At 39.0% G+C, this 23,259-nt stretch overlaps 1 protein-coding gene across 2 annotated transcripts in view; it reads right to left on the reverse strand.

The window, feature by feature from the left end:
- Positions 1 to 800: 800 nt before the first annotated feature.
- The window catches only part of adka (adenosine kinase a), a 159,319-nt gene continuing 136,860 nt past the window's right edge, over positions 801 to 23,259 (reverse strand). For both annotated transcript variants that reach the window (XM_039672133.2, XM_039672135.2), the window contains exons 9-11: positions 15,000 to 15,114; positions 3,075 to 3,161; positions 801 to 1,487 (exon numbers count right to left, since the gene is read on the reverse strand). In XM_039672133.2, coding sequence (XP_039528067.2) covers positions 1,363 to 1,487; positions 3,075 to 3,161; positions 15,000 to 15,114 — 327 coding nt within the window. In that variant the 3' untranslated portion in view covers positions 801 to 1,362. The remainder of the gene's footprint in view (positions 1,488 to 3,074; positions 3,162 to 14,999; positions 15,115 to 23,259) is intronic.

Consider the following 23,259-nt stretch of genomic DNA (forward strand, 5'->3'; position numbering starts at 1 on the left):
ACCCAACTAAAAGTGTTGACTTCGCTCACCTTCCATAATGTCATCTACAGTAACTGAAATTTTGTCCAACAGCAAGACACCTGTGAATCAAATTACTTTTTTATAAACCTCAAAGGCAACTTTCACAGGTCTTAAAAACACCCAGCATCATTGTAAAACACACAGCGGGAGGATTAGAGTAGTGAAAAAACACACACCCACCCACAAGCGTGACTGTGTGTGAGCTGAAAATGTAAAATAGTGCTCAAGGACTTTGTCCTTTGCTGTCATTAAGGATTGCGCATGGACTCACGGGTTGTTTAAAACCATGTGCTCGGTCCAAAAACGTGTTTGTCAATGACAGTACCTGAATCCGCTATGATTGCGGTTACACACGGGGACAAAGGGGCAGCTGTACCTTGAGTCTAATGATGCTCACAAATAGCTGCTCCTCATTCCATATCACAGAGATGAACCTTGCAGACCTGCCACTGTCATCAAGCGGACAGGAAGAAGCTGCAGGCTTTCTAACCATCCAATAGAACACAGAGGTAAGATACTGAGAGAGTAAAATAGGCCAAAAGTTGAGTCCTGTGCTGAATTAGGAACCGGATCCTAGCATACTACTCTTGCTATTCCAGCCATAGAAAGAAATGGTCAAAACAGTTAGAGTATATAGCTAGTATGCGGTTCCGAATTCAGTTCTCCGTTGAACCAAAAAAGCTGATTATTCACAATATAATCATATTTCAAACAACAAAACATCTAGTCTACGTGACTAATTATAAGGTTAGGAAAAGAATAAAAGTGACAGCAGTAAATGAGGCTCTTTTATTTTTATTTGGCAGAGGTTGTGCTCACAAAACAACAGATTTCTTTGTACAGTATATGACACATTTGAGTGTGCTTTTCACAATTACGTTTGGTTTACAACAGCAGGACTAGCCAACACAATTCCTCTGAGACAAAATAAGCTTTTGATTTCAATAAAGTTCAAATGATTCGTCTGATTTTTATAATATATATTTGAAATATCTGCTTCAGTTGTTACAGCAGTATGATACTACCTTGTCATTAAAGTTATTTTGTTAGCAAATGCCACATCTGAAAAGATGCTGGTTATGATAACCACTCCTAACTTCATGACTAAAATCACTTCAGTAATAACGATCAATATTTGCAACACAGATATTCCTCTTTTGTAAACAGTTTTTAACGTGAAATACTGTACGTCTCTGTGACTGAATTAGGCCGTGAGACAGAGAAAACAGGCACGTGAACAAGAGAGGGAAGAGGAACAGAAGATAAAAAGGCAATTTAAAAAAAGGCATTAATCCTATAAAACACTTGGGTGGCCATATCTTCCGGTCTCTCAGCGGCCCATCAGTGGAAGTCGGGCTTTTCTGGGAATGTGCAGCCCGCGCGGCGAATAATGACGTTAGCAGCGTAGTGTCCAGCACGGATGCACTGCTCAAAGGTCTTATCCTGTACCAGCTGAGACAGGAAACCTGCACACACATGCAACCAGACCATGAAAAAAAAAAAAAGGACACAAATCAGATCCGGGTGCAAGAGAGTAGACTGATTTAATCCTAATCGAAAGCGTGCACAAACATATGCTTAATGAACGCACACATGAACACACATCCGAGCGCGTGAAGCACACACAAACATATGGCGGTAATTGTTAGCTTAGGAAACGTAGTTGGGGTATCGATTTTGTTGCACGTACTTTCTTTTTAAAAATTAAGGAAATCAGGCTTAAGGGGGAAAGGTGATGCAAAAGCCCCCCTTTAGTGATGTGCGATACAGAAATCCTCCAGCTGCCCTCGGGCTCTGAACCCTCCCACCTAGATCTCTACTCTCTGCAGCAGCGCATTGAAAAACAGCTGGCAAATTCATTTTCCAACGTGGCAGAGAGCTGGCCTCCAACCTCTTGTTGGAACGGATAAAGGAGTTAAAAAAAATCAATACGACGTTTGAGCAAACACGCTCACAGCTCTATTAGTCGCAAAGGTTGTCCTGGAACAGCTACAGGAAGACATGTTAGCAAATCAGACTCTTGGCCTTTGAGAAGCAGAGGGCCACGCAAGAGGCGTCGTATGAAGATAAATTACGCGGACCCGAAAGACCCCCGCAAACAGCTTGATCAACATCGATATTTCTGTTTTTCACGGGGAGCCAAACAGAGTCGTGCTTTACGCGTTTGATGGATGACTTCACAGTTCAGATCGGAGTAGACACGCAGCGGCTATCTGAACGCGCACTTATTAGCAAAACACGCAGATTAATGATAACGGCTGTGGGTAGTCTGGAAACTCCACTAATCCATCATGAAAGTCATTTATTTCCCCTTAACTGTGTTATCTTAGGTTAAACAGTACATAGGCGGCTTCATGCGTCTAAACCAAGCCAAATGAAATGAAGTATACAGTATATTACAATAGATCTACAAATTGTCATTCCAGAGCAGCTGCACAGGAAATAAATAAGCATTGCATGTCAGAGCTCTTGCATCACGGTCCAGCTTCCCAGAGGTTACAGATCAGACCTAATCCTGGATTAAATTGTCCTGTCAATAGTGATTTTCCATCAAACATACTTTCGTCTTGGACTATTCTGAGTCTTGGACACCTGTTTCAACAATCCATTTGTTTGCTGACTGGAATTTTTTTCTTCTGTGATTTATGCATTAATTATTGGGTTTATATAATACTAATATTAATGATGAAGTATTTAATTACTATTATTTTGTTTCTTTAAACATACTTTTGTCTAGGTCAAGTCTTAAACACCCGTTTCAACAATTCAATCCATTTGTGTGCTGAACACAAAAGAAAAGACAGAACATTTGAAAAATGTCTCAGTGATTTTTCATCTATAGTCAAAGGGGTCAAAATATTGTTTTGGACACTACTGACTTTCATAGTACAGAGAAACATATCTAAAATCATTGGCATCACCAGTTCCGCACAAAAAAAGGAACGCCATACATGTTGGGAACGACATGAGGGTGGAATGAATGACAACAGAATACATTTTTTTGTGTGAACAACTGGTTTAAAGTATATCTTTATGGTTTAGTAGCACATTACCTCCAACAAAGGCATCTCCAGCACCGTTGGTGTCCACTATCTCGTTCTGGTCTATCTCCAGCACAGGGAATGTCTCCACTTTGTCACCTGTGGAAAAGTATAAGTTTAATTGTTAAACTATTATTGAGCTGAAAAACTTGCTTCTTTCACAGATCGGCTGTTCGGCAGACGTGCAAGACTTTCTGCTGTCGGTAAAAAAACAAAAACAAAAAAACATTGACCTATAGAAACTCAAAGTATGTTTTCATTTGGCAGTAATGTCAAGCATAGATTCAAATCGGCAAAAATAAAAGCCAGTCACTGTTTTGTCAGCTCGTACACCTTATTTCTTATTCGCAAACAAACCTAGTTAGCATGATGCTAATCATTTGTAAGAAAGCAGAGGCAGAAACAAAGTTAGTACTGTGGGAAGATGGAGAAGTTCCCACAAGACAAGACATGCAGAAAGAAATAGAGGGATGTGCCATTTTCACTTGATGAGCTATAAGAGCCCTGCTTGGGCCTTGAACTCAAGAAGAGGCAATTATTTAATTTGGTGGTTCTTCAGCATGACAATTCTTGTGCAGAAATGGATCACCTCTCTAAAATAGCATTTGAAAGACAGTGTCAGTCTATTTTCTGCATTCACTTTGAATAATCGGTCTCCTTTCAGGATAAAATAATGTATTAACTGTCCCGCTTTTCCCTCTCGAATGCATTCTGCAATATGCTTGTGTTTTATTCATGGCATTAGCCTCCATTAGGGTTGAATGAGACTGATATAACTTTGCTTTACAGTAAGAAGAGCACTTCAGAGAACCCAATATTAGATTCTTGAGGACGTTCAGAAAATTCCACATGTGGCAAGTTTGGCAACCCAGTCCAGCACCACAATTTACCATTTGAAACTGAGCCTGCCTTCAAGAGCATCTGGTTACTTCCCTACTCCAGAGTTAGGAAGTCACTATTATGACATGACACACATTCAAGTCAGACCAAAAATGTGGAAGTAGTCAAAACAAAAACAATGGATGTTAAAATTGCTGTCACCTCTGTTATACCATTTGACAAGCAAATATACTCCAGGATACAACATCACTTTTACACAACATTATTTATACATTAATTATTGGGTTGATTAATCTAATGGGATATAAGGCTATAAGACACTAAACACTTAGAAAAATGATTTAATTTGCATGAAAATAATAATATGTATAAAAATACTGAATAATGTCATTGAACAATAATGGGTAATTGATAAATCACTACTAAATAAACGAGTAAATCCCACAAAATATCATTAGAATTATTACATAAATTACTAATTGTTATAATTACAAATATATAAATAAAATATTACTATTGATTGAGAATTATTAAATATTAATTAGTGATTTATTAAATAAACATTATTGTTCAATAACCTGAGGCAATCAGTGAAGGGCGGGTCTTCAAGGGATAGTTCACCCCATGTAGTTCCAAAATTAGGGATGCACCGATATGAAAATTTTGGCCGATACCGATACGATAATTCTTTATATTTGAAAGCCGATAACCGATATATCGGCCGATAAATTTAAATCCAAATTTTTATCTAATTTTGAGAGCCTGATTACAAAAACCAAAGTCTCACCATTAAATCCATGTCTCAAGCGCACGATTATAATGATGTTCTCATTATATTGTTGTATAGCCGATATGACAGATTTGCGCTGCACATGTTGTACCGAACCATATTTTAATTTTTAAAAATCTCTTTTTAAAGAGATTTCAATAATATTTCAAGAAAATCAAAAACATAAACAGTTCTCAACAAGTGTCTCAGCTGAAGGGAATAACACATTATTTATCGGCTATTAATATATCGGCCACATTTTCTTACAAGGCCGCTAACGATAACATTAAAAATGAACATATATCGGCCGATACCGATATGCTGTCCGATATATTGTGCATCCTTATCCAAAATATAAGATTTTCATTCATCTTTCAAACACAAATGCAGATATTGAAAGTCCAAGCAACTACCACGTTGTCACTTTGAAAAGTTCAAAAAGAGATTGTAAAACTAATCCATATGAAGCGAGCAGTATAGATAAAAATGTATGAAGAGACTCGATTGCTTTATATGATGAACAGATTGAATTTAGGCTTTTATTCACATTTAAATATTGATCAGCGAATATAAACAGAAGCTCAACCAAACCTCCTTGAGCATGCTTGAGCTTCAGTTTACCATATCTGATGAGTGCGTTGATTAAAGTTTATGTGTGAATAAAAGCCTAAATTCAATCTGTTCATCATATAAATCGATCATGTTTCTTCAGAAAATTTGGACTAAATCGCTCAATTCATATGGATTAGTTTTACGATCTCTTCATGAACTTTTTTTTAGGAGTAAAGTGGACTAATAATCACTGTCAACATTAAAATATTTCCATTTGTGTTCTGAACATGAACGGAAGTCTTACGGGTTTGGAACGACATGAGAATGAGTAAATGATGAGAACATTTTTGGGTGAACTAACTCAAAGTTTTACATATGTGACAGAATATTGTTATCAATACGACGTGATCAATATCAACATCTGTGATAGTCGAACCAACTCCGAACCGGCATTAGCTCTAGCTCTAAACCAGCACCTGGTTCTTGTTGGTGGAAAAGGGGTAAGAGAGTCAGGACCTCGGTTTTACGTCTCATCCGAAGAACAGCAAATAGAACTGAGATTGAACAAACAAATCATTCAGTAAAATTAACTGCAGAGCTGTCTTCCATCTTTGATGTTAACATGTTCCTTTACTTTGTCTACATTACTCTGGTGTCATGAAAGCTCCGAGCATCTCTTGGATAAATATGACTTTGTGGTCATATAATGTGGTCATTTTTGTGCATGCAACTTAAAATTACAATATTTCAAACTCCACATGTAGGCCGCATGAAACCTCACATTTCCTGACACCAACAAGAGGACCCAAGGAGAAAGAGCTGAAAAACAAAAGCCAGTCTTAGCTAGCCCTTGCGATGATTTTTTTTAGCCCATAATCTGCAACATGCAACAACAGACAGCTTTAAAGTATACATCTGCAAACTGTAGTCAGTAAGTGTCAAAGACCATCACTTTATGTGGAGAGCTACTCAAGAAAGCATCAGACACAGACAGTAAACAACAGAGAATGTGAGCAAAGGCTTTCAACTGACGCAACAATGAGCACTCAAGACACGTCTGCTGCGTGTGAGCATTTTTCCCAATACGAGTCAGCCGATTGTGTCTTTGATAATTAATTACACAAAAAGCAGATCCTTTTAGAATCAGCTAATTAGCAGCAAAATGACTTTGCTTAATTAATGCAGGCAATGAAGCATGCTTGCCCGCCTTCCTCTTGAAATGATTAACTAGAGGATCTACCGTGTGAATTAAGTTAACAGAAACTCATGATCTATCTATTATTTTGCAATTAAAGATTACAATATTTACATTGCCATTATAGCATGCTTTCTCGTGCTTCCAGAGAAAGAGGAAGCGAGTGCACATGGCCATATGAAGCCAAAATCTGCAAAAAAATCTGCTGTTTTGTTTGAACGGACAAATGCCTGAAGAAAAAAAAAAATGACCAAACGCAAATGAAAATGTTCAAAATGAAACTGTATGTGGTTCCTTCCTTCCTGTACACAGGCTGACCTGATTCTACTTCCTTTTATGACTCAGAAACAGCGCAGCCTGAGAATGAGAAAAAAAAAAAATGGCATTAACTGTTACTTCCTTCGATACCCATGACTGAGCTGAAGAGGCTCTAGACAATAATGGACATCAAACTGACGATTAAGGTTCGTATGAAGCAACGACACTTCTATTCAGATTTGTGAGGGAGTGAGCACATGGTGAGAATGTAGGTACTAGCACAGGCTAACCCTTCTGCCCTCTGATGACAGGTCACGCACCAGAGGCATGCTGGGATATGTCCAAACATCCCAGCCGTGGTGAGTCATCTGGAAAAAAAAAAAAATGAGGAGATTCTTGGAAGTACATGGTACAACATTAGGTCACACCCGGGGGTCAGAGTCCACAATAAAAAAATATGCTACAGTAAAAATATATTAGTTAGAACACAAGAGCATGCTGCCTATTAAATACATGCAAATTGCTGCACAGAGCAAATGTCAATGCAATAAAACCATGGTGTGTAAAACAGATTTAAACTTGATTTAAGGATCAGATTTAAGGTTCAAAGGGAGGACCGTGAGCTGTAAGAGTTCGAGAAACACACACCGCCAGTCTTCCATCTTGGTAAACAAGGCTGAACTTGCATATGTGCTAGTCCCCTTGCATTGATGTTTAATGGTGCATGTTGCTCTAGGTGGTTCCCATAACCTCACTTTGTTTCCTACAAGCTGCATCAATTGATATGATAATGGGGGAGGACGTGTGAAATGAGAGAGGCTGCACTGGAGGACAAGGCGTCCAACCACTTGGATGCCAAATGGTGTCCAGGAGCCTCTTTCAGCTCTCAATGGGGACAATACCAAGAGTTTCAAGGAATGGAGGCAAGAGGCAGATGCTTAGAAAAAAGAAAGATTCACACTACTAATTGGTCCAATAGGATGTTTTGATTACTGTCCTTGTGTGTCATCGTTAACCAACATGCACAGCAAAATAATATAATATTTGAGTATTGCCTTCCAGCCAAAACTCATGAGAAAGGGGTGGGAATCCAGTTTCCATTAATGCTTCTATAGTGGTTTGGGAATGCAATTCCACTGCCAAACTTAAGAGCCATTTATTTGGGGATTACTCTACACTGGGCGCGCTGTATGTTTATGATTTACTAAAAAGAACCAGTTCAAAAGTGTCATTCAAACGGGAATCAAATGTTTGCGCTGTAGATTTAGTAGCGGTATAGAGGCGCCCCCTAACTGTAGTGCAGGAAACGCATCTGCATAGACATGCGAGAAAACCGTTAACAGAACTGAACATCATTTGGTTCCCTTTTTTTTTTTAAATGACCTGAATAACCTGATGAAGTGTAAAATATAAGGGTAGGACAAGTATGCTGAAAAAGGGAAATTAAATCATTTAGAGAATAAACATTTAAAAAGAATCATTTCTGAATTAAGGTTTTACAAGGAGTTCTGGTCCAACATGAATGAGGACAATTTATATAAGCACGCAAGAGCAAACTAGGGCAAATAAAAACAGAGAAATTAAATTCCTAAATCACTGCTCTCGTTCCCCCCAAAACCATCCTTGATGGACATCTCCTTCCATTTCATCAAACCGGAGAGAACACATCACATCTTTATTCAAAACATATTATTGAACTTGGCTTTCAACATGCTGCTTTGGTTAGTCTGAGAGCGTTCCAGGACCAATTTCATGTTAATGTATAACACAAAAGAGGCCATTGGCAGGGCTCTTTAATAGGCATGGCAATTAAAACTTTGCTGCCAAAACCTGTCTTTGTTGTTACTGGCTTGTGGTCGTCCCTGTAAACACAGTCTCTGGGCAGTTCACAGGGAGTTCCATCGCTTTTGTGGTTTTGCCATTCTTCGTTTTACATGTTCATGCAGAAAGTGAAAATACTTTCCTCTGCGTGACTATCCAGGGAGCGGAAAAAAAGGGCAACAAAGTTACACCTCCCGAGCTGTGAGGTTATATTAATAGCTCTTGTACAGCTGTTTCTTTTTGGTGCTGTGACACTTTGTGTGCTCAGATCAGAAGTGAGATGTTGCTTTCAGGGTTTTGTATACTTTTGGCACAGGCTTCTCAGGAGGAACAGGAAACCGCAGCTCTGATCGCAAAGGCACTCCAGGAACAAGCATCGCTGTAAACATGTATCGGACTGGCTCAAAATAAAACAGGCTTATGAAGGCAAAACATGCATGCGTGACTATTTATAGAGCCCAAGCGTCAGAAAAAGCCATCATAACATTTACAGCACTGTGGAGTTACGCCAATTATGTGTAATAAATTCTCTTGTTATCACTAGTTATGTGCGGCGTAATATGATTACGCTCGTAATGTGGCAAGCCAGAAGCATGAATGCCTCGGGTCATGTGATAATTACTCTTTTACTGTATCTTAGGCATTGTCGTTTCAAATACATCATTGCGACTTTCAAAACGCGATTGTCTCCATACCTGAGCTGCTGAATGACAAGCTATTCACTACACAATGAGACATGACACAAAACCAATGAGCGGGAGAGAGACTCAAGGCCTTCAGACAGCTGTGGAATGGTGAGAGATTATTTCTCTCAAATCCACTTCTCATCGGCTCCAGAGCCAAACAAAAGCTCAGAGGAGTAAACAAGGATGGCCCTCCTCCTGGCAAACACACTGAGGAAACAGCCCTCACTTGCCTTCTTTTCTCTGATCCACTATCTCCACACTAGGGCTGGTCAGAGAAACATAAGCGTGACAAACACATTTAACCGCTAATAAAGGGCAACCACCATGCCGGGAGTGGCAGGAGATAACCAGCACAAATAATCAGAGGAGTCTGGGACGGAGAGAGCTTTAAGAGGCAGTTTTGCCCTTTACAAAGCGAGACATTGATCAGATCCGCTCGCCTCTGAGCCATGCTAATTAGCTGAAGTCGAGTGGTGATGATGTCACGATCGATTGGGCAGACGTCCGGAGGTCTTCATGAGTGAGTTACTGAAATGCAATGCATATGCTCAAAATTTCCAATCTATGAAACGATTTAAAAAAAAAATGTCACAATTGTGATGTATAAAGGCAAAATTATATAAAATAAATACGCAACTGTGATATATTAAGTCGCAATGACGAGATGTATAGCCATATTTATGAAAAATAGTTGCAATAGTTGCAAAAATAGTTGCAAAAATAGCTGCCCCTGTTCTGCCCCAGTTGTAATTGTGAAGTCTAAGAAAACATTCTTTTTGACATTTGCTATTGTGAGATATTAAATTTAAGTAAAATTAAGATAAAATAATATAAAGTTGATAAAAATGTCACATTGCGATGCCAGTTATCCAGTTATGAAAAAATAATATTAATGCTGAGATGTAAAGTTACAGTTGAGACATGAAATTGCAATTGTGAGATATGAAAGCGCAACTGACATATAATGATATAAAGTTGCAGTTGTGAGAAAAGGAGATACTATTTAACAATAAACAAAGATAATACATCAATCACAACTATGACAAAGCCAACAAATTCTAAAGTCACATTGTGAGATGTCATTAACGAGAAACAAAGCAGTAGTGAGCAATAGTCTCAATGAAAAATAAAATTCCAGTTGTGAGATCCTGAGTGAGAACTGAAAGTGAGAATTAATCGCACAATTAAGCTACCTTTTTATATTTCTACTCTGATGTGGAGTAAACAATCAAAATATGGTGTCTAAACAGGAAAGTTCAGGCCACATTGTGTCATTAAAAGGCATTACAGGGGCCGTTTATGTAATCAGTCAATGCTACGTCTCTGAACTCTAAGTGTTCTTTTGCTTTTTAAGCCCATCAATACAAGCAGCCACTAACTGTTTACAGCGTTTCTGTTTTAGCTCAGCTGCGTTGAAGGTGCATTGCATTAATGAGACAAACAAGAACTGCAAACTTTCTAGAATAATAGCCCTAACATAACATGAAAAATGTGAAGGAGAGCATAAACACACAATCACACACATTCACTCATTCTCTCTCACACACACACACACACACACACACACACCAAGAGTGTGTGCGTTTATGAGTGCATAATGACCTATGCTAAGGGCTCATGGAGATGGAGGAAAATAGACTGAAACGAAAAGGCTCCTCTGGGGAGTTCATTATGTGCAGGTAAATCTGACAGCGCATTAGACACATTCCTCCCGAAGAAGTTTCAAGACGAGCAGCACCTCTCCGGGAGCAGGAATGAAAATGTAACTCTTTAGTAAGATGACAAAAACAAAACGGATTACATGGAGAAACTTCAGAATTATAAAGCCAATGAACTGGAAATAGCGAAAGATCATTTCTTTCAAAATGTGACATAAATCCGAGTCAAACGGATTATTGAAGAAAAAAAAAAGAACGGCAGCTTGGTTCAATCCATGAGTTGTTGATTGGATGGAGGCAGATCAAAATGTAAGCTTAAAGTCGATTGGAAGAAAGTTCTGTTTTAAAGGGATACTCCACTTTTTTTTGGAAATAGGCTCATTTTACAACTCCCCCAGAGTTAAACAGTTGAGTTTTACCGTTTTTGAATCCATTCAGCTGATTTTCTGGTATTTAGAAGAATATCAGTAACCAGACCATTTCTGGTCTCATTGACTTCCATAGTATATATTTTTCCTACTATGGAAGTCAATGAGACCAGAAACTGTCTGGTTACTGATATTCTTCTAAATACCAGAAAATCGGCTGAATGGATTTGAAAATGGTGAAACTCAACTGTTTAACTCTGGGGGAGTTGTAAAATGAGCCTATTTCCCAAAAAAAAGTGGAGTATCCCTTTAAGTGTTTAAGTGAACCAAATGACTGGAGAAGTCTTGTATATGCCACCAGACAGAAAATGACATTTTGATTAAAAATAAAAAAGAATGCGTGGACAAATTGTTCATATCATCTATCACACGCATTTAGAAAATGGGGTCCATTTTAATTTCTTGCCGACTTATAAAAGCGTCTGCAAAACAGGGCTACTTTGGAGACTTGCAAAAGCAGTCAGATGTTCTCCTCGTCTGCTAGTATAATTGCAGGTTTCGGACAACACACCATAGTGCAAATAGAGAGGGAGGGTTTTTTTGAGGTTTAAATCACATCATTTGCTTGAGTTGGGACAAACACAACCAAGCCCAGTGTATTCCAGTTTAGATAAGATAAGGACATGGCTATGTCCAGATATCACAGTGGAACTTACTGTAAGTCAACTGCAAATAAACACAAAACTGCAGCAGCCTTTCTCTCTCTGCAAAAATGCAAAGACACCCCTCGTGTTGTGGTGTTAGTTTCACTTCTTGTGATATTAAAAGGAACACAACAAAGGTTATCTCTCAGGAACCTCTGTTCCAGGAAGTTAAAGTAAAACAAATCACTCACAAACTATGATTCAGTACACAGAGACTGAAACTGTCAGCCTGCCCTTGTTGAGCTACATTCCTACACAAAGTAGTTTGGGATTAAACAGGACATTTTACTTTGAAAAACAGTCACGAAGGGCACGATTGAGTTAGCTTAATACGTGAACTCACAGAGGAGGGAAAGTACTAATAGAACATCACACACACTCGTCTCCTCCCCGTGATGCTGTCGTCCCTGCCGGAGCCCCTGGGCGACCCTGCACACACAGCCATCATTAGATCAAAGTCCGTGGGCGCTACGCTCTTAATACGAGCCTGTAATAGGTGCGCCAGCAGGGCCGCGCTCTGCTCAGCGATGTCACAAAGGTGCTTCATTAAGGGTTCCTCTTCTGGCAGCTTTCATTAAGGAAATTAATGTGGAGGGGCGAGGACAGCCTGCGTTTACGCCGCGAGAGAAAGCCGCCGTGCACAAAGAGGAACTACACAATAACAAATCTGCATCTCTTTGGAACGTCGCCCCCAGGGCCTATCATCCCAGCCTTCTTAATCACCATTAAAACAACTTCATTGTGACATTCAGAGCCTGCTGAATGATCACATCCCCGCACAGAGAGCAAATTGCAAATGAAATGTAGAGATCAGACGGCATCAGAGCACAGCCTCTGGGAGGTTGAGCAAATCTTCAATTCTCTTTTATATTGATGTTTATTGGCGGAGGCAACGGGGAGCAATAACGTCCCTCGCCTTCTCCGTCGTCCCTGCTATCTGAACCCACTTATTCACCGCTCGTGTGACGGCTGAGATTTTTTATGGCCAACTACCTCTTGTGCGGCGCCCTCGCTCGCTTGGCAATGGTCGCGTGTTGGTATGGGGTTCGCCGGAGGTTGCCGCCAACCCCGCGGCTCCTTATGAAAGGGCTGCAGAAGGTTAGCCGAGCACACCTTTTTTTCTGCAGCGCAGTGTAAAACGCCCGCAGGAGAGTATTTTCTCCAAAGCCGACGCTTAGGCTGAAAGTTAGCTCGGAACAAGTGGGAGCGAGGCGGTTCTGTAGCAAAAGGGAAGGATTGTCTTGTAGCGCTTTTCTCTGATGAGGCTTTACAGGAGTAGCAATTGCCTGAGCAGCCTTATCAGCCCAGGGGGACTAATGCTATTAGCGTTTGTGTGATAAACGCAGCGCAGTGGAACCAATACAGCCAGCTTTGCCACGTTACTCTGGTAACATGTTGTGTAAATTGTATAATACAGAGCTCGGCGACAGCTCTGTTTAACAACACTTCAATCCTGTAGTGCAGACTTGTGAATAGGATTAGACCTATAAGCTAACAGGGGCAGAGGGACTCAGAGAGGCCTGCAGTGTCATTGGGATGTCAAGTTAACTTTGAGTAAAGCCTATAAAATAAAAGAAAAACAACCTTAACTTGATATTTTATGGTATAGCTCTGGGCTCTATATCTATAGATATTAAAGGGTTAGTTCACCCAAAAATGAAAATTAAGTCATTAATTACTCACCCCCATGCTGTACCAACCCCGTAAGACCTTCGTTCATCTTCGGAACACAAATGAAGATATTTTTGATTAAATTTGAGAGCTGTCTCACTACCACATTGGCTGCCTAAAAGACCTGCTCTTGACGGCCCAGAAAGTCATTGAAGAAAATGTTTAAATATCCCATGTGACTACCGTGGCTTAACTATAAGTTTATCAAGCGACGAGAATACTTTTTGTTTTTTCGCACAAAAAGTATTCTCGTCGCTTGATAAACTTATAGTTGAGCCACGGTAGTCACATGGGATATTTAAACATTTTCTTCAATGACTTTCTAGGCCGTCAAGAGCCAGTCCCTTAGGCAGCCAATGTGGTAGTGAGACAGCTCTCAAATTTAATCAAAAATATCTTCATTTGTGTTCCGAAGATGAATGAAGGTTTTACAGGGTTGGTACAGCATGGGGGTGAGTAATTAATGACTTAATTTTCATTTTTAGGTGAACTAACCCTTTAATTATTGTTATTATTTGTTCAAACTTCCGGATTTGACAATTTTGACTGAGAGGGAGGAAAAACCGAACACAGACTGGACTGAATAAACTTGTATCTCTCCTGCATGAGCACCACGGCTTAACTCGCCAATGCATATATGCTAACTGCTAGGCCAAAACTCTTGAGGGTTTTTGATTCCAGGTACACACCAAAGGTCATTTACCATGTTTACCTCTTTTCTATCCCCCAGGTTATCCTTGAGAGATTTAAATAAATGTCCAACCTCGACGGAATTCATTGTAAGAACACTGTGAAATTCAATGAATCAAACTACAAAAGGCAATAAAAGGCGAATTATCTTGAACAAATGGAATTTAGCTGAGACTGGGCACAGGCGGACTGTAAAACAGGGAATGTCGTTCTGGCAGGAGCAAAAGGAGAAGAAATGAAGAGCAGGAGAAGAGCATAAACAGCTCAGCCTGTCCCCTTACATTCCTGCCGCCTCCCCGCTTTCTACTTCAGACCCTGCTGGTTTAATCAGCTACAACTGTTATGCTTTCCCCACTATACGGTTAAACTTATCCACTCCACAGAAAGATCCCCCACCACTCGGTTACCATAGCAATGTGACTGCAACAGCCCTTTGGATTCAAATTCTGTATCTGAGAGATAGGAGGTCATTGCCAAGGGCGAATTCATTTCACACTGAGCAACATCGGAAGCCGCCAGAGAGAGCGGCATTCTATTCTTAAGATGACCTTGTTTGAGGCTATTCACTAATGTTTACAGAGGAAATCTATCAACATCATTTCAACTGTAAATAACTAAAAGTGTTTCTGGGGGGTTGTGTTATTTCTTTTTAACATGAGACGGTCCCGATCTAAAAGCGTGATTATAAAAACTAATTCTGAAAAGATGAAAACTGACCCACGCACCTTTGGTCATTACAGTTCCTTCTTTGCCTTGGGTGAAGACAACAATCCTCTGCCTTTTCTTGTTCAATTTGGATAAGCTTTGGGCCTTCTTCGCAATCTCCTCAATGTCTTCAGTCTGCGTGAGAGAAAAAACATAGGTAACGCTTTGGATCACAGCCTGGAAAGTACTGCGTAATTAAGAAAAATTTACAGCGTAACTTTCGGTAATTATAAAAAAACTTGCATGTACAGTAAGTATAAGGGAACAATATGTAAAGTTTGGGGAATAAATGGGGTAACAACCAGGAGATCCTACATGTGGGAGCAATTTAGCAAGAACTTACACAGCGTACCTTTTTGTAATAATGGTGTACCAAATACATACTGTATACTAGGCTTTGTAAAAAATTACAGGTGTATTAATAAAGTTTGTTTTATAGCAAAAGTGTTAATGAAGTCTTAATGTACAGACAGGACATGTAACCAATATTTGCGTTTACATTAATTCCCGCCCAATACGATTTTCAGTTATCATTTTACTATCCACATGGTAGACCCTGGTTTTGAATGGCTGTGACATTAAATTTATCTACATAATTCATGTCGGGTGTTTCTGATTATTTGCCAGCATGGACAAGATAACAGCTGTCATGAATGTTTTGCAGCGCAAAATCTGACGGAACAGATAGTTCAGAGAACTTTTTAGTTTATCTACAGCTCAGATCCAAAATTCTGAAGTAAGTAGCCCAATATATATTTTTAATGAATTCAAATGAATTAACCAGAGAGAGAAAGAGAAAGAGAGAGCACATACGTGGATGACGAATGGACTTTGTTGGGATAAATATAATGTAGCTTTCAGTAGTGAAGCTGTTTGTTTATAAAAGTCACGGGCAGAGGTTGAAAACCAGCTTTTGAATGTTTCTGTATTTGCGCAATTTATTTTCTTTACAAAGTTAAATAAAGTCACCACCTCAATAAAAAGCTGTGAGCGAAAGCACACAGGTCCGTCTGCCTCATAACACAACATTAAAAAGTTATATTTATGAATAAACGCGTTTGTCCTCGCCTTGTGGTGGCTCGGACTTTAAAGGGGAATCAGATATGCGTGTTTAGGTCTGATGTCCAGATATCGAATCTGATTTAAAACCACATTCTGAAGTGGCTCAGATGGATGTGATTCATGCGGAAAAAAAAAGAAAAAAAAAATCGGATCTCATGTGGATTTGTGTTTACATGTGGGCAACCAATTCCGATCTGTGTCAGATGTAAGTAAAATATCTGATTTGTTGTGCCAGTGTAAATACAGGCTTGCATGTTTCAAGGCAAGTAAAGTTAAAACTATTACAATTTTTAAATACTGGGAAATATACTCTTGTATACTCATGTAGTTACAGGGTAAGTACAATAAATCTAATCTAATCTGAAGAAATAGTCTGAAAGTTTAAAATATTGTAATTTTTCTTACAAACACTTATTGTATAGATTATTGCAGTTATTGCAGTATGTGCTGTTTGATGCTCCAAATTTTAGGAACACATGAGCTTGCATTATATGTATTCTCAGAGATGATTAATTTTTCTAAAAACCTTAATGTGTGTTAATATGAAGAAGGAAAGGCATATACATCTCAGATGGCATGAAGGTAAAAGGTAAGGACACATTTCTGGGTGTACTGCACTTTCTTTTACTATAAAATACAGAATAGCGAGAGACATGATTCTTCTTCAGATTTAACAGTGGAAAGAAAGAAAAAGAAGAAGAGGAACAAAAGGAAGAAGTCAAGCAAGAGAAAAAAAGGGGGGACAAAAGGTGCTACTTTCCGTCAAGACTTTTTTTCTAGCATTTGAAATTAATTGTTGATAAAAAAAAGCGTTTTTAATGCCTATTTTTTGCAAATGTAGTGACAAAAACAAGTTTGGAAACACTTTGTCAAGAAAAAGGGCGTGAATCTGAAAATAATAGCTACAACTGCACTCGTTTCTGAATATTACAAATTAGGTTAAATAAAATAGGTTGAATCCAAAAAGTCTAAATTAATATGAGAATTGTTAAGACGGCAGCTCTACAGACCATTTTAAAAAGTTTCTGAAAATAAATAAATAAATAAAAAATCTGTTTTTAAACGATTTGATGTTATTAAACTCTGAAACCAGAACAACTACTGTACACGGCAAGGCTTTTGTTAAAGATTGTTGCTATATGACCAAACATTACAACCAATCTTATTTATGGACCCTAAAATGCCAAGTGTGTCCTGCGTCCAAACCCATGAGATTCGTCATACAAATGCAGTTACCTGCAGCCCTGTCAGACAAGCTATCACATTTTACCGTGTTCTTCTGATTTCCTAATTTAGTAATTGGCCTATTATTTGTGAAAATAGCAAGCAGTAAACTGATGAATTCCCAATGTCTTATTACTCTCTGCATTTTAAAAATATTTGGGATAATATTTTTTAGGGATAACGTCATTACATACACCATTTCATCTGTAAAAAGGCCAATTGGATGGAAACAGGCCAGAGACAGCTAATTTCGCAATCTTTTTTCAATGCACAGTCACTTTGTTGATAACAAAACAGCACAAAAAGTGGATTGAGATCCTTGTAGAGAGATTGAGAGCTACTGAGAGTCATTTATTTAGGAATCGGACTATAGTCTGGTTGCGCTGTATGTTTCGGTTTCTCTAAGAACCGACTACACTGATCACACTGTGTTTTTTGTGCTGTTGATTCTTTAGCTGTGTTGCTAAACAGTAAAGGAAACACTGTTGGAGTATTTTTTTTACAGTATTATGAAAGAATACATGAGTGAAAACTATTAAAAAACATCATTCAGTCTGGATTTAAAAAAAAAAAATTTTCAATGGAACCATTTCAAAATAGGTACAGACTATTTCAGAATACTGTAGTGGAATAAGCCACTACTACTATTACAATACTCTAACCATATTTATGAAGGTGTAATCACTAATGAGTCAAGTAACAGAAGATATTTTGCATCAGAGTGGTAAAATATAACTATAGCAACCAGTTGTAAATGTTGAAAAACCTGCGCCTCCTGTTTTGACCTTTCTTGTATTGCAGAGCTTACTTGTTTGTCCAGTACAGTCTGCTATTTAAGTGGACTCCAAGCAACCTGTAGGCTACACCACCTCCATGCTATCTCCCTGGAGCCTCACAAACTTCTGCCTGCTGGTAAAATAGTCTATGATTTAGGAGATTGTGGAGGCGTTCACCGGTATTGCGCTGAGCTTGTTACCAAGCCGGAGAGGCATGTTGAGGGCATTGGAGAAGTCCAAGCACAAGATTCTGATTGAGGTGCCAGCTTTGACCAGGTGGGAGTGGGTTCTGTAAAGCATGCAGATCAAAACGCTGTCCACACCTACAGTGGTCCAAAAGTATTTGGACACTTTTGAAAAACCATGATTTTTGTTGCATTAAATGTGGCATCTGCAAATAAATAATGCTATAATTCTCTCAAAAATAACTTAGTCAACTTAGTCATTTTAACAAATCTTTTTAACTAATCTGAAGGTGATTTTTCATGGGTGACAGTTCACACGGGTATCCCAGTAGAGTAACCACAGTTAGCTATCTATGAAAATGTTCCACTAACATTTGACAACCAAAATGTGGCCAAATACTTTGTCATCTTAATTTAAAACAATAGAAAAATTTGCAATTTTATAAAAAAAAAAAACGACTATATTTCTATAACTTTAAAAGGTTTTCATAGAAAATGTGCTATGCTTTATTAAAATAAATGGTACTTATTTTGATATCTTGTTAAAATATGCAAAGACATACTTCCTAAATACACTGGCCATTGTATGTAGGAAAATCTTAGGTACAGACGGTCTGTGTTCAGTATATATATATATATACACACACATTATATATATATATATATATATATATATATATAGAGAGAGAGAGAGAGAGAGAGAGAGAGAGAGAGAGAGAGAGAGAGAGAGAGAGAGCGAGAGAGAGAGAGAGAGAGAGAGAGAAAATGAAGGATATTATTTTAAAATATTATATATAAATGATATATAAAACTAATCAATAATAGCATACAAACCTAAAGATAGAGTTGAGAGAAGTTCTCTGATAGGCATGTATGCAAGTACTTGACGTTTAGGGAATTGAGTGAGATCATCTGCATTTCCTAGTCCTCACACCTCCCAGCTGGCACTGGACACAAGGCGCTGAGGGTGGGGGAAAGTGTGTGGAATGGGTGGTGCCGGTGCTGGGGGGTGGGTTTGTCTACTGGGTTGAGTGCTGGTGGTTCGATACCATATCCCCACCCTGAGTCACACAAAGCGCCAGTAAGAGGTTCTGAGGCAGTGCAACCCCTGCCAAAGCTTTAAGTCTGTCACATACCAACTCGTCCCCCTGCCAAAACCAGGCTACAGAGGCTGCTTGGCTACGGCAACCACCAGCCCTTGACACAGTTTTGTTAATGGCGGGGTAGTGTGGTGTCTCAGGCAGGCCCAGCTGCCTCATCACCTCTGCTTCATTCCACACTTGACTAAAAGGGTCCGCTTTCCTGCAGTCTGGCCAATCAGCAGAGCTGATTGAATGGATTCAATCAGCTTACAGCAGCACTCGCTGTTCAAGATATTGACTTCAGTGTGAGTTTACATTGCCAGACAGTTGTTTTCACATGCATTGCATTGCAAGCAAAATTGCCTCAGCAATTCCGTTTTTCAAAAACAGAACAGTAAAAAGTCTTAAATTACTGTCAAGCATCAGGTTTAATGACCAGCGTTTTAATTGAAAACAATAGCCACTTCATAAACATGGATACAGCATACTTTGAGGAAGGTTAACAAAGTGTTCCCATCGTAACTGGCAACAGAATGTAAAACTAAGTAGATAATTACTTCTACGCAAAATTTCACCACAGACAGTACAGGCCTGAGGCCAGACCCAGAAAGGGTGAGTATGAATTTGGTGGCTTTTTTTTAAGCAGAGCCCAGGGCTCTATAAAAACCTTACTATTTTACAGTATCAGCTGACTGCGCACTGTAAATCTGTCAGGGGCTGCGGGTCTATAGGTATCCTGTGACGAGAAGTAGCTGCCTACAAGCCTGCCATTATCCCGTCATTATAACTATCAAACACATGATAGCCATGAGAGAGTGAAGCTACACTTGCTCATGAACACTTAATCGCTGGGAGACCCAGAGGGGGTGGATGGGAATGTACAGGCACCTATGGAGTCATATATTCACATGGAGCTCCATTAAACTGCGCAGATTAAATGTCTGACTTGCTCGAATACCATCACTCATTTATAATTTACTCTCTTTCTTTGGCCTTGAACAATGCAAATCAGAAATGCAAACTCTGTGTCAAAACCAGCTTTTTTACTCTTGGAAGAGCGAGGAGGTGTTTCATTTCAGACATAGGGGAGTCTGCACGCATAGAAACTTGCAAGGCGCTTGTAAAAGACGAGACGTCTGTTATATGTATTCAGGATACAGCGATTGCCTATTGAAAAACAGATGTTTAGCTGGAATCCGTGGACCCTGAGCTCTGAATAAAAGTCCCCAGCAGCCGTTGCCTACTCGTTTCCCTTCAACATATATATATCTCGGCTCTGCAACATCTGCGATCACAGTTTGTCTTTAACCCTGCTTGGCATTTCAATTATGATTACAGTGTATGCCTGTGACTTATTAGAATGCAAGGCTTCATTAGCAGAAGTAGAACACCTCTGCAGCTTCATTAGATTAATCATTCACTCCTAAAGAGTCGTTTAATTTTGAGGAGCATGATTTTGGGGGGAGAGGAGGGGCGAGTCAGATAAGGAAGTGCTCGGAGAGAGAAAGTGAGTGAGGAATTGGGAGGTGTGGGGTATAAATTAGCCTTCCCATTTCACTCTCAGGCACTTATCTCTGCATAGCTATCTGCTGGTGTGAATACATATATGCCTGAGGGACCGAGAGGGACCGAACGCCTGTTCGCTTTGATCTGAATATCAACTGTCAGAGCTATTCTCATAATTAACCCATCAAGACACATCACAACTGGATCCTTCAGTCCAGACAGAGAAAGGGAAGAGCCCTTGTGGGAATAAAGAGGCTTTTTCTGCAGGCATCTCTCCTGCAGACAGGTGCTGCGGTTGAGGGGCAGAGGGCTGGAGAGACTGTTAGGAGCAGCTGCCGTGGGATGTGCGCTCCCATGTTGCCGTTTCCCCCACTGGCGCTAACTTGCTCCAGCTAAATTTCATAGGGGGCTTTTAATCACTTCCCCAAACACAGCCTCTAATCACCACTAAAAGGTTGATCGTTCCCAAGGAGGAGAGAAGGGAGAGGCGTTGTGGGAGTCTACAGAGGTGCTAATGAAGAGGTTAATACTGTGATGCTGGATTCCAGGGCTTGTTGAAAGCAATTTGTAACTTAGACGATGTAAAAAGTGAGAAAAGTCGAGGAGTGTTGGTCGGCTTTGTCAAAACTGTGTTTCTTTATTGTCTGAATAGATTACTCAAATGAAACTTCTGGCATCATTTACTCACCTTCATATTTCAATATTCCTACTCAAGATGGAGACCTTTATTACATATACGTATATCAAATATTATATATAGAATTGCAATTTTTGGTAAGATGATACAGTATGCCCATGAAGTATAATTAGACATTTTGGTATTTATTTGTTAATTTTTGGTACCATTGTTTATCAAAAATTACATGACTTCAATCTAAGCAAGTTATATGATTGAATAATTTGCCCAAAAAGAGTTGCAGCTAATCGCTAACAAACCTGACGCTAGCAGTTTTTTTTTGCATTTTGAAAAGTTTTGAAGTAATTCATTAGGCTAACTAAACTTAGTCACAGTGGCTCCAACTTTTATTTCTATTTTGGGCCAATATTCCCAGAAGTGACGATTCGGTTTTTGCAATATTCTGATGACTTTCTTCAGTCTAATTTGAAAAAATGTCTGTTTTTTGGGGTCAATAATATTTTTGGACTCTAACTTTCATTATATGGATTAAAACAGTCAAAATATCTTTTCACATTCTACAACAGAACGAAAATTTGGTTAGGAATGAAACGAGAGTGAGTAAATGGTGACAGAATTTTTGAGTGAACTATCCCTTCAATGTAAAAAGACAACACAGTTCCTTGCTTAGGTCTCGGACACACATTAGCATATTCATGCCATTGACTACTTGCTACTCAATAACTGAATTTGATCAGAGGGGTGTGTAATGAAGGTTTTAAGCATAAAAAAACACAAGCACAAGCTTAATTAAGCTTAACCATAATATCTCTCTATTCACTGGAAGTTATCAGTTCATGAAAGCCATAATGTAGCTGTCAGTGATTATCATAAGAAATGTTCTTCTTTAATAATGATGAAAGCAGACGAAGCCACCCCCCTCCCCTTCCCCTTTATAAGGGTGTCCAATTCTGTGTCCATATTAAAGCTAATAAAACCGTCCCTCTTTGTAATCTGCAGGAGGAACAGCAGCCAATAGAACATCAATTACCCTGCGGCAGATTCAACATCTAAGGGTATTTAAGTAAAACAGATGAGGATCGGATCACACTCTGAGCCAGATCTAATGCCGGCTCAATACAGAGAAAATAACACACTCTTATCTACCTTCTTGAGATGTAAATTGATTTATTAACAAGGCATCTCTTTGAAGCAAGGGAAATGGATTGATGCTAAGCAGACGTGTTTGATTTTCACTTTAATAAAGCCTGTATATTTTCACAAGATGTCGAGCTGTATTGTAAAAACACTCTTCTTTCACACTTCTGAATGTTGCCACATTGTTTAAGATGTGAGAAAAATATTATCTTTACTCAGGTACAGCACGTCTAGCAGCGTCTGCTCCGGAGTTATTCAGATAATCACAGAGCTTATTGGAAGTTTGTATTGCTTCCTAGGAAAGCTACAAGATTCAGAGTGCCTACAACCACAATAGTGCATATCAATAACTGGTTTTCCATCCACGTACTTTATGAAAATTTTGGGATATTGCATTAAAATTCTGGGTGAAAAAATAAATATAAGAATCTTAATACAATAAAATAAAAAATGTTGCGCCTTAATGTATACACTTGCTTGAGATGGATTTGTAAAATTGCAGGGGTCGGTAAGCTATGGCAATGTTGGCACACTGAGGGATAATTTCTCACAGGTGCATGTTTTTAATTGAAATATACGGATTACGGATGTACATTTTGAGGTAATCAATCCGTATAGTCACACAGCCTGTCTTAAGTTAGGAACTGTAAAATGCTATTAAAGTGAACGAT

This window comes from Pimephales promelas, chromosome 11 (genome assembly GCF_988280905.1).
Source record: "Pimephales promelas chromosome 11, fPimPro1.hap1.1, whole genome shotgun sequence".
In the NCBI taxonomy this organism is placed as follows: domain Eukaryota; kingdom Metazoa; phylum Chordata; class Actinopteri; order Cypriniformes; family Leuciscidae; genus Pimephales; species Pimephales promelas.